At 42.0% G+C, this 15,056-nt stretch overlaps 1 protein-coding gene and 1 long non-coding RNA gene across 20 annotated transcripts in view; both read left to right on the top strand.

Moving 5' to 3' along the window:
* The window catches only part of LOC308473084, a 38,331-nt gene extending 29,837 nt beyond the window's left edge, over positions 1-8,494 (top strand). Inside the window, exons 2-4 of one of the 3 annotated variants that reach the window (XR_013983898.1) lie at positions 6,330-6,468; positions 7,044-7,348; positions 8,216-8,483. This is a non-coding gene — a long non-coding RNA (uncharacterized lncRNA). Of the gene's footprint in view, positions 1-6,329; positions 6,469-7,043 lie in introns of all 3 variants that reach the window. The other 2 variants (XR_013983899.1, XR_013983897.1) reach the window with 2 other exon arrangements.
* Positions 8,495-9,471: 977 nt separating this feature from the next.
* The window catches only part of CD44 (CD44 molecule (IN blood group)), a 73,593-nt gene continuing 68,008 nt past the window's right edge, over positions 9,472-15,056 (top strand). For 11 of the 17 annotated variants that reach the window (XM_080982547.1, XM_080982556.1, XM_080982555.1 and 8 more), the window contains exon 1: positions 9,473-9,730. In XM_080982547.1, coding sequence (XP_080838673.1) covers positions 9,664-9,730 — 67 coding nt within the window. In that variant the 5' untranslated portion in view covers positions 9,473-9,663. Of the gene's footprint in view, positions 9,731-15,056 lie in introns of all 17 variants that reach the window. The other 6 variants (XM_080982554.1, XM_080982553.1, XM_080982551.1 and 3 more) reach the window with 2 other exon arrangements.

The raw sequence follows: 15,056 nt of genomic DNA, 5'->3' as shown, positions 1-15,056 counted from the left end.
GAAATTAGGGTGGGAGAGTTATCTGTCAATGTATGGACATCTAGGGTGATTAAAAGCAATACGTACCTTGAATAGTGCCTAGTTTCTCTTCTGGTTTCTCTTCTAGTTTCTTCCAGACTCTGTGTTTGTTTCTTCCAGCTTTTGTGTTTGTTTTTGCCCCCTGACTAGACCTTGATCCCATGAGACGTCTTGACCCTGAATTACAGCTCTTGGCCTTACATTAGGTTTGATTTATTCTCATAGGTGCCTGTTCTGTTCTGAACACCTGGTGCTGCCGCTGACTCAGCTGACCTTTAACCAACCTTGTCTACACCATTCATCTTGACATTATACATACACGCAGAGCTAAGGTGCAGACTCTGTACATAAATAGCAGAATTCTTTCCATGTAAATTTGCTGTTGCGAAATCAATGACAATTCACAACGTATCTGTGGTATTGCTGGGTATCAATGAACATTTCGGACAATTCATTATCTCTCTAAATTTTGGCTTACAGGTTTCAATAAAACAATATAAAGTAGCAGTCACGAAATCATATATTAAAATAGTAACAAAGAAACAGTACATAAAAAACAACTTGTCAAGAGAAGCATCAAAATGAATCATATTCGGCACAGCAGCAAAATGCTGAATTGAAATAAACATGTCTTAACTGCCCTGTGAAAGGAGCAGTGATTGAACCAGGAAATCTCCCTTATGGAGAGCAGTTCATTGTCTGAACACCGCAACCCAAAATTGTATACAAGGATTTAGGATTTAGAAGCCGATGCTAGCGATTCAGTCCCAATTCATAAGCTCCTTTGCATGGTTCACCTCCTTGTATACTACTAAAAAGATAAAGGTAAAGGACCCCTGGATGGTTAAGTTCAGCCAAAGGTGACTATGGGGTTGTGGCGCTCATCTCGCTTTCAGGCTGAGGGATCCAGCATTAGTCCACAGACAGCTTTCTGGGTCATGTGGCCAGTATGAATAAACCGCTTCTGGTGCAACAGAACACTGTGACAGAAGCCAGAGTGCATGGAAATGCCTTTTACCTTTCCGCCACAGTGGTACCGATTTATCTACTTGCACTGGTGTGCTTTCAAACTGCTAGGTTGGCAGGAGCTGGGACAGAGCAACGGGAGCTCACTCAGTCACGAGGATTTGAACCACCAACCTCCTGATCAGCAAGCCCAAGAGGCTCAGTGGTTTAGACCACAGCATCTGCTTCCCTTGTATACTACTATGCTAGTGATGTCACATGCTTTATGTGAAGGTCCAATTGCACAGAAGCCCTGTTTTGTCTTATATCTTTCAAATAGAGGGAACGGAAGAACAATGGTGTCAACAGGTCTTTGCATGATCAGGTGTGTGGAAGCTTCAGCTCATATATTAGGTCATCTACATGGTGGACAAAAGGTAAACACATTCCTTCCATTACCCGAAAGATCAGGTAATGTACAGTAACCTGAGATTCTGTGTTTCTGTCACCAGTTATAACATTTATTTTCTAGCCAGGGATTCAGAAGTTTGGTGTTGGCTTTGTTTTCACTATCTTGAAATGTTGGTGCTGGCCGAGTGCTTGACTGTTTTTCAGAACAAAGAATGTAATAATAATTTTTCTGGGCTATGAGCTTTTGTATTTGTAGGGTGTTTATGTGTGTGCATATATGTGCATTAACAGTTTGCTTTGAATTCATCATGGGAAAGGGATATAAGTGAAGGGCCTTTTCAGTTGTGGCTCCTTGTTATGGGACACCCTCCCTAGTGAGGTCTACCTGGCACCTTTGTTGACATCTTTTCAGCCAGGTAGAAACTTACCCTTTTCCCAGGCTTTTGGTGGACTATAATGCTGTTATCTGCTCTTAGTGGGCTGTTGAAGTTTTCTGCTGCTGCTGCTGCTGCTATGAAAGATTGCCTTGTGTATTTTTTATGACCTGCGTGTGTTTTTGTGTCAATGTGTTTCTATTATAATGTGTTTTTATTTCTATTTATGTTAAAAATCTCTTGGAGATGCTTTTTGTAACAAGTAACCGAAAACACTTATTATTAATAATAATGATTCCAATTCATGTTATATTTCCTTCTCAGTGCATAACTTAAATTTAGGAGATTTGCCTGTATAGAAAAGGCAGACTTTTGATTTTTATTCTGGGAAAGAATGGTGTATTTATTAAAAAATATTGTATTGATTTTTCAAAATAACATGGCATAGCGATCTCCCCCTGCAATCCCGTCCCACATGCTCTAAACAAAGGATGATGATGCATTTCTGAAATCTTTTGCAGATTTCAGAACGCAGATCAATAGAGGGATGTTAGATAGACAGATGATAGATAGACACACGCAAGCATGAACAAAAAAGGGCTAGTTGTTTTCATTGTACCAACATTCTTAGGGGAAAAAATTACATATTCAAATTCTTTTTTAAAATCTTATTCTGTCCATCACATGAGTCACTTGTGTTTTATTTAACTCAACACTGCATGTAACCAGTTATTACCTGAGTCAGTGGAAACAAATGGATGTCTATTATTTTCTCTAAACATACAATGTTATTCGTTTGCTTTCCTCCTACACTGGGGTCACATGCTGGAGATCTGATTACAGTGCCTGTTTCTACACAACCTGTGTATAGTCTAGCGAAGTGTTTATACAAAAACAAGGGGGTTGAATTATCATTCTTGCATTTTTTGGCACGTGGCATAAACAAAGCTGTAATAGTTAATGGAGTTGCACCCAGTCATACTGTATAATCAGTAAAAGACACACATGGATCTAAGAAGAATTTACTTCCTCTGGCTTTGTTTTTTGTACGAATATACTTCAGCTTCAGGTTGCTTTGGATTTCAGCAGGTAACCAAAAGTCTTTTCTTTTGTCTCCAGCATCCAACAACACCCCCCCCCCCCAGCATTAAAGTCCATTTCTCTGTGGAGCTTTTTGGTTTTAACCCCTTTTTTCTACTTACCAACTGAAACAAAGCTTAACGTTGCAATCCTTTGCACGCTTTCTTGAGCATAAGGCTGTTTAAATGGCCCTGTTTTACTCTGCATGCAGTGGGCTTCAACCACTGGTTTGAAAAGTGGTGTACACATGAAGTTAGCCACAATCCTTATCCCACCGGTTCTCGCCCCACTCTCAGCGGTTATGTGGTCCCCAAGAGATGACGAATGTGTTCCTTGAGGAAGGGGGAGGGGGAACTTGCCCACTGCTGTTAGAGTTTCATTTTAGATTTTTCTGTGGCAGGTTCAAAGCAATTGCTGGGGGAAAGAGGGATAAGTCAGGGGCTTCTCTGAGGACCTACAGTGGAAAACATATTTTATTTCTGCACTATATAGTAATCTAGTCAGTTTCTCCATAATAGATTTTGGATTGCTTCATGTATTACCATTTTGTTCTTTGGCTGGGAGCCAATGCTTGTGTACAAAATAAAAGTACACAGTGCCATTCATGAATGATGTTTACAAGAGGAAATAATGACTTTGTTTCCAAAATGCATATAACATCCAACTATCTAACTATGAGTCCAACTACAGTGGTACCTCGGGTTAAGTACTTAATTCGTTCCGGAGGTCCGTTCTTAACCTGAAACTGTTCTTAACCTGAAGCACCACTTTAGCTAATGGGGCCTCCTGCTGCTGCTGCGCCGCCGCTGCACGATTTCTGTTCTCATCCTGAAGCAAAGTTCTTAACCTGAAGCACTATTTCTGGGTTAGCGGAGTCTGTAACCTGAAGCATATGTAACCTGAAGCGTATGTAACCCAAGGTACCACTGTATTGGTTCTTTTAACCCAGTTCTGTGTACTGTGACTGGCAGTCTCTCTGAAGGTTCTCCAGCAGTTTCCTTGCCTTTCTGGTATTGATTGATTGATTGATGTTTCTATACTGCTTTTCATTCAAATGAATCCCAAAGTGGCTTACAAAAAATAATTAACATTAGTGTAACAGAACATCACAAATACAGCAAAATCATATAGTATAATTAGCAAATTGTCTGTAAAGCAGTTACAAACCATGAATAAAACAATTACCATCTATGAAACACTATTAACAAAAAACCTAAAAATAAGCTGAACATCAGAATGACACCAAAAATCATATTATAGGATTCACAAAGTACTATATCATGCATGATCTTGAAAACAATATTAACAACACTAAGAAAATATCAACCAGGAAACTAAGCCCTGTTGAATTTGTACACATACTCTCCCTGCCGCCATGACTCACGAATGTTTCATGGGAGCAATTACTCTACATGTAAAGCACAGGCTCTGCTTGGCAAGTAGAAGGTACTAAATGCTGGCTTCAGCAAATAACATGAAAGCAGCATGTGAAAAAGGATGTCGTTGACAGGCAACGATAATAAGTTACAGTTACAATGCAATCCTCTGTGCGTTTGGAGGTAAGTACAATTGTGTTGAACAGACTTACATTCCAGGGAAATGTGTCCAGGATTATCGTATTGCTGTGAAAGCCTATATGTGTTTTCAGGAATTTAATGGGATTTACTCCCTGGTAACAATTGCAGCCTGATACACGGGTGTCATTTATCAGTTGTGCTGTGCCTGCATGCTTAATAATTTCTTGAGAACACCATTTACAAACACAAAGTAGTCCATCGTAAGGGATGCGACAATAGGTGATTGAGGCAGTGGCAAAATGCCTTTGCATATGTGCTGAGTTTGTAAGCTGCGTGTGATGGCCAGAGAACCATCCTTTGGCCCACACTTCATTACATTGAAAGGAAATTTAAAGAGGTGGTATAAGAACAGCTGTTGAAATGGTTTCCTCCAGTATTAATTGCAAACTTAGTAAAGAAAGGAAACTGGAAGATGTGGAGGTTGTGCAGGATTATTGCTTGTTTCCCTTTTTGAACATAAACTACTGGAGGCCATTGTTCACCTCCTTGCTGCTCTGCAGGACACAGCCCATAAATTACACGTGGGAACAAAGTGGTTGGCAGGAGTAGAAATGGATGCCTGGCTTTCCAATAGACTTCTCTGCCTTCAAGCAAACAAAACGGACTGTCTGGCTCAAACCAGCTCAGAGCACACATTCTGTTATGGAAGGCTTTTGGCGCCACAAAGAAAGGGCATTTTTGCTGTGCCATGCAAACCGTTAGTGGAGAAAATAAAATCTAGGCACAGAGAAAAACAACAAAAGAAGCATCAATCTGGGCTCATTTGCAGATGTGAACAAACCTAATATAGGAAGCAGGCCAGACACTCATGAAATTGGCAAGCAGTGCCATGGCAGTGTAATCTAGTGAGAGTTACTTGCACAAAACTACCCTCTTCCCATATGCTAAGCCTATATTTTAGGACAGCCACATTTGCCAAAAAGGAGGAACAGCACCACCAAAAAAAGAGGGTGAAAGAGAACACAGATTTGCACAGAATTTGCATATTATATGTATAGATGCTGATTTAGAATAAATGCTGTCATTTAGATGGAACTGCAATACATCTTCTCACCATATTGAGGAAGATTTTTGACTAGTTGACTGTGTACCTCCTGTCAAGATGCGAACTCTTGTTGAGTAACATCAATCTTCTTACTGGCCTTTATTTTTAAACTGAACTTGGACCAAGCAAACCTTCAAATGAGGGCAGATGTCCATCCTAGTATATCGACACTGCGTATTTCAAGTGCTTCTTTGTGTTCATGTTTTATTATTTTCACCAACATGATGAAGTTTTACATAGATATAAATCTAAACAAATTTGAAATAAAAAACATTCACAATCTCAGGAATCAATAAAAATGGATGCCAGCTAGAAGCTACTGGACAAAATTTATTATCAAAACCATCGTATTCTTTATTTTCTAGGGAGTTATAAACATTTATATGTTCTGGGCCTTGGTGGGGAGGGGGGAATGAAGTCATATCTGGTACGATCATTATTAATGCATCCTTTTTAATCACAGTAAAATTCTTAGATACATAGGTCCTGAAAGGTGATCTTTGGAAACAAAAACAAAATCCCACCTTGTATCCTCCCCCCCCCTTTTGTAATTGTTATGTACTGGAAATCAATAAAACTGTATACATGTATTTACATTTACATTGTAGATTTATTGAATTTACATACTGCCCTATACCTGGAGATATCGGGGCGGTTCACAGAACAAAACTATATGTAAAAAAACCTACATGTAGTTTTAAAAAAGTGATATTTGGGTACCTTTTAAACCTGCATGCATATAGGCAGTCCAATTGTCAACAACCTGATGAATGCTAGGTCAGTTCCCTCTCAAGTTTGACATGTTCCGTGCAAGAGAGTCAAGCTAAGTGCAGACAGGACTTTGAGTTTCTAATAACTAGAGTGCATTTCTTCTTTCAGTTATTATTTGCCTAGAACAGAATTTATACCAGGATTGGATTTTTACACCATAGCTTACAAATTCCAGGTTTATCAAGATCATTGTGCTGAGGAAGCTGTCCATGCACGGCACTTGGATGCTTCCCCTGCATATATAAAGGTAAAGGGACCCCTGACAATTAGGTCCAGTCGTGGACGACTCTGGAGTTGCGGTGCTCATCTCGCTTTACTGGCTGAGGGAGCCAGCTTCCGGGTCATGTGGCCAGCATGACTAAGCCACTTCTGGCGAACCAGAGCAGCACACAGAAACACCATTTACCTTCCCGCCGGAGTGGTACCTATTTATCTACTTGCACTTTGACGTGCTTTCAAACTGCTAGGTTGGCAGGAGCAGGGACCGAGCAACAGGAGCTCACCCCGTCACGTGGATTTGAACCGCCGACCTTCTGATCAGCAAGTCCTAGGCTCTGTGGTTTAACCCACAGCACCATCCACGTATATAGTGCATATATAGTGAGAGGTAAATTTTAGGTCTGGGGGCAAATTTTATTATTGTTATTTATTCAACTTATACACCTATACCTGGAGGTCTTAATTTTAACTGAGAAAACAGCTCAAATAAGCTTTATATGTGTCAGGTTCTTCTGCAGCTTTATTTTTTAAAATTTAAACACCCCAAAACATGGGCTATGTGATCACAGATCTTTCACATTGTGTTTACTTTTGCCTTGATAGGAACTCACATCTGAACTTGCCTTGAACCTTCAAATGATTTCAAGGATAATACGGTCCCAACTCCTGTCCTTAGCCTATGTCAATAGTAATTGAAGAAGTACAGAAATTCTGATTTATGCTGTCTGGATCAATTGTTCTCAGCTTGAGGGTAGCTTCAGACATGATGAAAAATTAGGCTAGAGGATGCATGAGTAACTAACGTTTCCTCTTTTGAGGGGCGGGGCTCTTTTAGGTGTAACGACTGTAGTGGATTATGGCACATACCTACCTAAAGAAATATATGTGGCTGTGTACACACTAGCTAGGTTTGTAACACCATTTATTTCATTTCATTTTTATTTTTGCTGAGTCTGGAATTGCTTATGCTTGTCCTCAACATGTTGCTTTCAATCTAGATTGATGTTAGATTGTGCCATCTACAAGGGTAGCTGTGGTTACTTGGTGTGCATTCGAAACCTGCCCCTTGATTGGATGATCCATGCCTTTTCGTCTCTGCACACGTCCTGGGTGAATGAAGGCAGCAATCTTGGGATCCGCCCACCCACAACGTTGTTGCAGTCTGAACCCACATACATGTCCAAGCACTCATATACACACTGCTGAGAGGTTTAGGACCTTTGGCTGGAGTTATGAATATGAGGTAACCCTAAACCTTATGCCAAAAGAACTTCTCACACCAAAGGAATAAAAAAAGCTTGGCTTATTATATGAAATACAAGAGACAGAATATAGAAATGCTTCTTCAGACTGCACAATTACAATTTAAGGAGGCAGCAACTCCTACAACACACACATACACACACCCTTGATCTGAAGGGTGAAAGATTCCCTATGCTGAAGAGCCTACAGAAATGTGGGTGTGGCAATTTTGCCAGCAGGGCCCACGCTAAGAGCAAGACATGAGAAGGAAGAATATATCTGTCCTTAAAGTGAAGCAGGTGTGTGTGCTGTTACCTTGGAGCTAGGATTGTTAGCTAACTACTGGGAATGCTGGGGTTCGTAGCTCATGCCTCCAAGGGGGAAGGTAGGGGCTTTGAGATGATCAATTGCTACCTCCCTCCTCCCCCCCCATTTCCTGCCTGTTTCTCACCTTGCTCATCCTAGTGAGAAATGGCTAAAAACTGTCTGCTATCCTGTTTGCTTCTCACTCTCTGTGTTTTGCTTAACAAAAGGGCGGAATAAGTTTGTTAGCGAGCAGTTAACTGAACCCGGCCATCTCTTTGTCTGCCTCCTGTACCACCATTAGCTTGAAGGTCTTGTCAGGAGTTTGAACTGCTAGCAACTGGATTTGCATGTATTGACCTTCTCAAGGTGTGAAGTGTTTCCAGAGAGGAGTCCAGTACCAGGTTTGTACCAAGTCAGGATGGAGAACCTCATGTCATGTTTAAGTTATGTCAATCTTATTCTTATGCCATGATCTACAGAGATAAACCTATGTTGTAAGTTCAGATTCACACACTTCTGTTCACAATTTTATTGGGCAGGTGTGGATACAGCCCCAGCACCCCCAATGGAATGTTTTCAAATGGACACACTGTAGGGTAATGCAAACTCAATGCAATGCAGTCAGCTTTTAATTTCAGAATGCAGCTAATTGCTCAAGAAGCCTTTTCAGAGAGTCTAGATCAGGCAATCCCAAACTTGGCCCTCCAGCTGTTTTGGGACTACAACTCCCATCATCCCTAGCTAACAGAACCAGTGGTCAGGGATGATGGGAACTGTAGTCTCAAAACAGCTGGAAGGCCAAGTTTGGGGATGCCTGGTCTAGATTGTGTGTGAACCACATGGGGGAGGGTACTCAGTATCCATTGATTCTAGAATAACATGTGTGAGAGGTACCCAATTCTGGAGCATGCACATTTCACCATGGGTTTGATGCACAGATGTTCACTTTGGATTTTAGCCTCCACAGAGCCCAAAAGTAGAAATGATGGGAAAGTGGCCTCCCTCTCCCCTTGCTCACTTCTGTGAAATGTGCAAGCAGCTCTTAGCAGAACATTAAAAATAAAATAGAATTATATGCTCTTATGTCTTCTGCGGAAGTGACTGGATCGGGATTACTGGCAAACCTACAGAGAAATGTCGGTCTTTGTTTTAACTCTCTACCTTGTTCTGTCCATTCACAAGGAAAAATATATATATTAAAACGGACGTACTTCTAAAGCCTCAGTTATTCCGGATCTTTTGTATAGACTTTGGGTCTTTGAGGGCAGCTTCTCTCCTCCTTGCTAAGCATGAAGAATTGCAGACAATTCCCAGCACAGCTGCTCCAGTAAGGCTTCCCTGTGATGAGTAAAAGACATTTGGAGCCTCCACTAATTGCTGCTGGTAACTGCTTACTCATAAGTAGTAGCCTTCTCCCCTCCCCTTTTTTGCCTAGTCACTTTTGTTTCAAGATGGGTGTGACTTTTGATTCCGCTCCCCTCCCTGTTGTGTCACTCCTTCAGTTACTTTCAATTGGAATAAAAACTGCAGCAAACTTCCGACGCTGCCTCTCGGTGCAGACTTAACAAGACCTGGGACCTTTTTTCTCCTTCCTTTTGCTTCCTGCCCCTCCTTTGTGCAGGCAGGGAGAGCGGAGCTCCTTGACTTTTACACATTAACTCGAAGAGAGGAAACAATGGCCAAGGTCTGGTTGGGTGCAGCTGTTGGATTTTACTTGTTGCAGCTTTCTTTAGCCCGGATAGGTAAGTGGCTTATGAATGAAATCCCTTATACTAGCCGATGAGCGTATGAGATACTTCGGAGAGCAAAAACTTCCTCCGGCTTGCCAGCTGGACTGTTCAACTTCATTGACATTTTACTGTGCGTTTCCCGCGTGACGAAGACACTGAAAGGGAACCTGTGAAATTTTTTATTGCAAGAGGGATGCATGGGTGTGTTTTGTGTGGAGGCAGGATAGAGAAGTATAGAAGGTTCTTTTAGCTTGAAACACGGAGGTTTAAAGCTAACAATGTTCGCTGGACAGAGAAATGAGCTTCTGCACATCTGGTCCATATTCAGGCTTGCAAACCACAGTTATGTATTTATTTTTGCTCCGTTCCTTCTGTGAAGTAGACATCGGAGGGAGGGAGGGGAAGGAAACCTTACAATAGCTGTATTCTTGAGCTTGCAGGAGTAGCAAGGGCTTGCACGCTTGCAAGATGCAGAAGCCATAACGACTTCTCTTCTCCATGCTGGGAATGAAATTTGGAGAGTTTTCAGGGCAGAAAGTGAAAAGTGCTCGCTGGCTTTCAGAACTTTAATTTGAGCATGACTAGTGAGGAGGTTTAGAAGCAAACTTTAAGCCAGTCTGGCAGGAATGGGCAGCTCATTTCCCTCCTTGCCCCCCAGCTAGCTTTCCGAAGTCTGCCTGTGAATAATAAAACGAAATGCTTGTTTGGCAATGAAAGTGCTCATGCATTTAAGAAAATCACATGTCCCGAATGACAAAATAAGTCTTTAAAAGTTTGATGTGATACAGAACCACAAGTATTTGCGAAGAAATAACTGTGCCTTCAACAGAGACCCATTGTAATAGAAATTGCCTTGAGCTGTTTTGAAGGGAGTCTATTATCCTTATCCACCCCCTCCCCCAGATCATTGGAAGCTTACAAAATACTTTTTTTAAAAGGGGCATTGGCGCCTTAGTGTTTTAAATACTTATTTGAGCATAAAGAAGTAAATTGGATAATAGGTTGCTCTACCGATTCCTAAATGGGTGTGTCAGAGTGCACGGTTCTAACCATGTTTTCGGAATTTCCAGAATTTCTAAATTTTTTTTTGCAGCACTGCTTTCAGAAATACTTCTTCGGTGATCAGGGTTTTACTTTAACACACACACACACACACACACACACACACACACACGTTACCAGATACCCAAGTATGCACTTTTCAAACATAAGGAGGTGTTCTCGGTTTGTGATATATGAGGTGTGGCTAACATTTCGGATTAGATATAACATGTGTATGTACATATGTATACTTTAGAATGGCTATGTTTCTTATTTAGTTATTCCTTGCTCAGCTAATATTCCCTTTTATGAACTGCCAAACCTTCTATAAATAAGCGCAGCCTGCAATTACTCTGGGTTGTGTTGCATTTTAGCTGTAGAAAAGAGAGAAGGAAGGATCTCCCCTTCCCATCTAATCCTCGGTGTGGTTAGGAAAAAACATGTCAAGCCGCAGGTATGTCTTGCAGGAGAGTTTCTTTAGGGGTTTAGCAAGGTATTAGATTATAGCTACATTATATTTTGGTCGGTATGCGGTACATTCCAGGCAAGCTTTATAGTGACAAATGGCTTTGCAACTGCACTTGGTTCCCTCCACCAGCACCACCCTGAGCTGGAGACGGTAGTTGTTGTTTTTTTCAGTGAGAAGATTTTATATGAGTGGAAGCAATGAAAACGGTTGGGGAGGCAGACAATACATGGCATGTAACATCTCAAACTGTTTTCAGCTCTCTTCAAAAAAGGAAGAACTGTATCTTCCTATCTCGGTATATCTGAATACAGACAATTCTACAGGACTAGATGGAATTCTCTTTAGCGTTTCTATCGCTTTTCTGACAGGTCATGTAGTGGGATATAGGATTCTAGTCCACAGCCGGAGACATGCTCAGCTATAAAGCCTTGTGGATGTCCTGGGGCCCACTACTGTCTCTTAGTTTAACCTGTAGCTTGCCAGATTCTTCTTGGATAATGCCGTATATGCTGCCATGAGATTTGTGAAACAGGAGCAGGATTAGGATGTGACAAATGAGTTACAAAGTACTTTATAGTCCTCGTTACCTTGTACTGCTTCAGACCATTTGTCCAGCTAGGTCAGTATTGTCTAGACTGAGTGACAGTGACTATTGCATTTTCCAGCTCCGACTGAAGACGTCAAAGCTTGGAAAGCTTTGACTTTCCCCCTTAAAATAGCTATACAATTATTTCCATTTTGCTGAGGCCAAGTGGAGACTTGGTCACTGAGCAGCCATCCTGATTTGTTTGCAAGGAGATTAGATGACACTTGCTTTGTAATGAGCATTCCTTCCAATTTGTTTGCAGAGAAGTTAGATGATGGCTGCATCAAAACAAATGTTATCCCACCTTTTCCAGGGCATTTCCCCATCAATTTCCTTATTGCATAAGGTCCAGTATTTTGGGAGAACAGGTTTGTTGCGCAAGGGGCTATCCTTTTAACAACCTGAGTTTGTGTGTATGTGACTGAAATAATGACAGTCTGTAAATACCCTAAGAAACAGCAGATTGCACAAAGCCACCCATTCAAGTAATTTAAACCCAGATCTCCCAGTTCCCAGCTGCCAAAGGCTACAGATCCAAATTGCCGCTCATTCCTATGCCTGGGGCGATTGACTCTTCAATAGTGCAATCTATTTAATCTAGAACCTTTCTGATACTCAGTTTATACGCTCCTGGAAGTTGCTGCAGCATGGCTCCTCAACCACTACTCCTGGAAACATTTGATGGAACCAAATCTGGGTCGGCAGAGCTAGTGACACATCATTGCTTCCCATATCAATGGTTCTGTACCATGAGGCATGGACAGGAACCATGTGCTGGCCTTGGCTTCTTGAATTCCTTCCTTCAAATGTTAGGCGCAGCATGGGAGTGGTTGTGCCTCTATCGGTAGTGTATAGGTTGGGCCTTGCAATGAAAGTGAAAAGCAGCCTCATTTATTTGGGTGTATCCAGATATCTCCAGGGTTTGGTAATAGAAGACTTGGGAGTGCCAAGAAATAGCAAGGGACACATAGAATGGTGAAGTCTTTATGCTGAAGAGGCAGTCTAAGTAAGGTGAGATGATGAAACCAGAAACGTTACCTATAGAAGAGAATGGGATTCTGTCTACTGTTCTTAAAGAGGGTTCTGTTTTTCTGCCTTCTGAACAGGATGACTGTCAAGCTGTAATTTATACAGTATGTCCTTTATTCACACTTGTAGTGAATGTAATATCCTTTCTTTATGCTGGTTTTCATGTGCTGTTATTTTGGCCATTTCACGAACAGACTAAGGTAATTAGGTGTATTAAGTGATATGCCTGAGCTGGAACTTCACAACACCACACCTTGTCAGGTCTGTGTTTCCCTTTGGATTCTCATGTGTCCATTTCTGGGCCCAGTTCAGAATTCTGGTTTTGATCTTTAAAGTCTTTATTGGTGTGGGACCAAAGTTCCTGGAAGATTGCCTTTGTCCACATGTACATACTCTGATCTTAAGAGCTTCTTCCCAGTTCCTTCCTTTGGTGCACCCACCAGGTGAGGTCCTGCTGAGACAAGGGGCATCTCAGGGGTGGTAGCCAGGATATGGAATACCTTTGTCACAGAGAAACCCAGTACCTACCTTGATGCCATTTGGTGCCAAGCAAAAATGTTATTGTTTTCCTAGGGTTTTAAATCATTTTGCTTCTGCTTCTTGATCTTATACTCCTTTTATATGCTTTATTGTTGGCCTGCCTTCTTGTGCATTTGAATTTTTTTCTTGTCGTAAGCTGCCCAGGAGAACTTGTTGACACATACCCAGCTAAAAGAAATAGTACATGAATGTTGTCGGAGAACAGTTATGGATTTTTTCCTTCCTTATAGGCACTGTTGGATTTGGGGGGGGGGCAGTCACTCTTTTTTGGGTAGGGTTGAGAGACTCTTAAGTATTTAAGGTACCTTTGTGAATTTCCTCCCATTAAATATTAGGCTCCTTCTCTGCTGTCTCTTTTTGTGCCTACAGAAAGCCTGCCTCTTCCAACAAGTTTTTTTTTATGTAGAGATCTCTTATAGTCTGCATCTGTATTGGGATTTTTCAGATGTTTTATTGTTTGTGGGTTTGCCATCCTGGGCTTCTTTGTGAGGAAGGGCAGGGTATAAAATAAATAAATGTCTATGAAAAGCTTCCCGCATGCTGGGGATGCCCCAGATATGATAATAGCATGACCTGCTACCACAAAATGTCAAAGTTGTATTCTGGTTTTCGCAACTGGCCAAGGGAATAATCCTAGCAGCATGAATGAGAGTGCAGCAAAAATGCAATCCAAGCAAGAAGTGTGAGGTCATTACAGCTGCAGTTGTGGATTCCTGGATCTGCTTGAGAGAGGGACTGGAAGATGATACTTTCTGGAAGCAAGAGGGGTAGAGAGGGGGGGGAAGGAGCAGCCAGTGGCGTAGCGTGGGGGGTGCAGGGGGGCCGGCCGCACCGGGCGCAACATCTGGGGGGGGCGCGCTCGCACTCGCAGCTCTCTGCCCCTACCTGGCTCACTCACTCTCTCTTACTGCAGTGCTGGCTGTGCGAATCTGATCCGAGCCGCTGGGTCACCGCCTACTGTGGAGGGGGTGGGTGCCAGGCGTGCGGTGCGGAGAGAGAGCGAGGGACTATCTGGGGGAGGGACCCAGATAGTGCAGCGGCCGCCCAGCGCAGTGCTGAGCGCAGGAGAGAACCACACCAGACCAGCCCAGGCAGCAGCAAGAAGAAGCTGGCAGCGGCGGCAGGTTAGGGGTTAGGGGGCGCAAATTACTTGCCTTGCCCCGGGTGCTGACAACCCACGCTACGCCGCTGGGAGCAGCAAAGGAAGAATTGAAGATGGTTACAACACAGTCCCAAGCAATGCTGGAGTGGGTTTAGTCATGCTGGCCACATGACCTGGAAAGTTGTCTGTGGACAAACGCAGGCTCTTTTGGCGTGAAGTGAGATGAGCATCACAATCCCATAGTCGCCTTTGACTGGATTAAACCATCCAGGGGTCCCTTACCTTTTACACCAAAGTTACGGTTAAATAAATTCTAAATTGCAAACCAACTAATAAAAAACCCTTATGCCTCATTTGAAATTTAAATGTATCATGTGAGTGATCATAATATCACAAAAGTTAAAAACACTGGAACTAAAAACAAAAACATTATCAAAAGTTAAAGCCTGAAATATTTCAAAGCCTTTCTTTGTTTATGTTACCCCGCCCTTTTATTGTAATGACAAAATGGTTGCAGTTCAGCAAATAAATCACAACATGGAAATAATCTGCTTTTGTTAGGAAACAATAC

The sequence above is a fragment of the Podarcis pityusensis genome, assembly GCF_964106645.2.
Source record: "Podarcis pityusensis genome assembly, chromosome: 1".
NCBI lineage: Eukaryota > Metazoa > Chordata > Lepidosauria > Squamata > Lacertidae > Podarcis > Podarcis pityusensis.
Note: the sequence above shows the minus strand (reverse complement) of the source record. Positions and strands in the feature narration are given on the sequence as shown.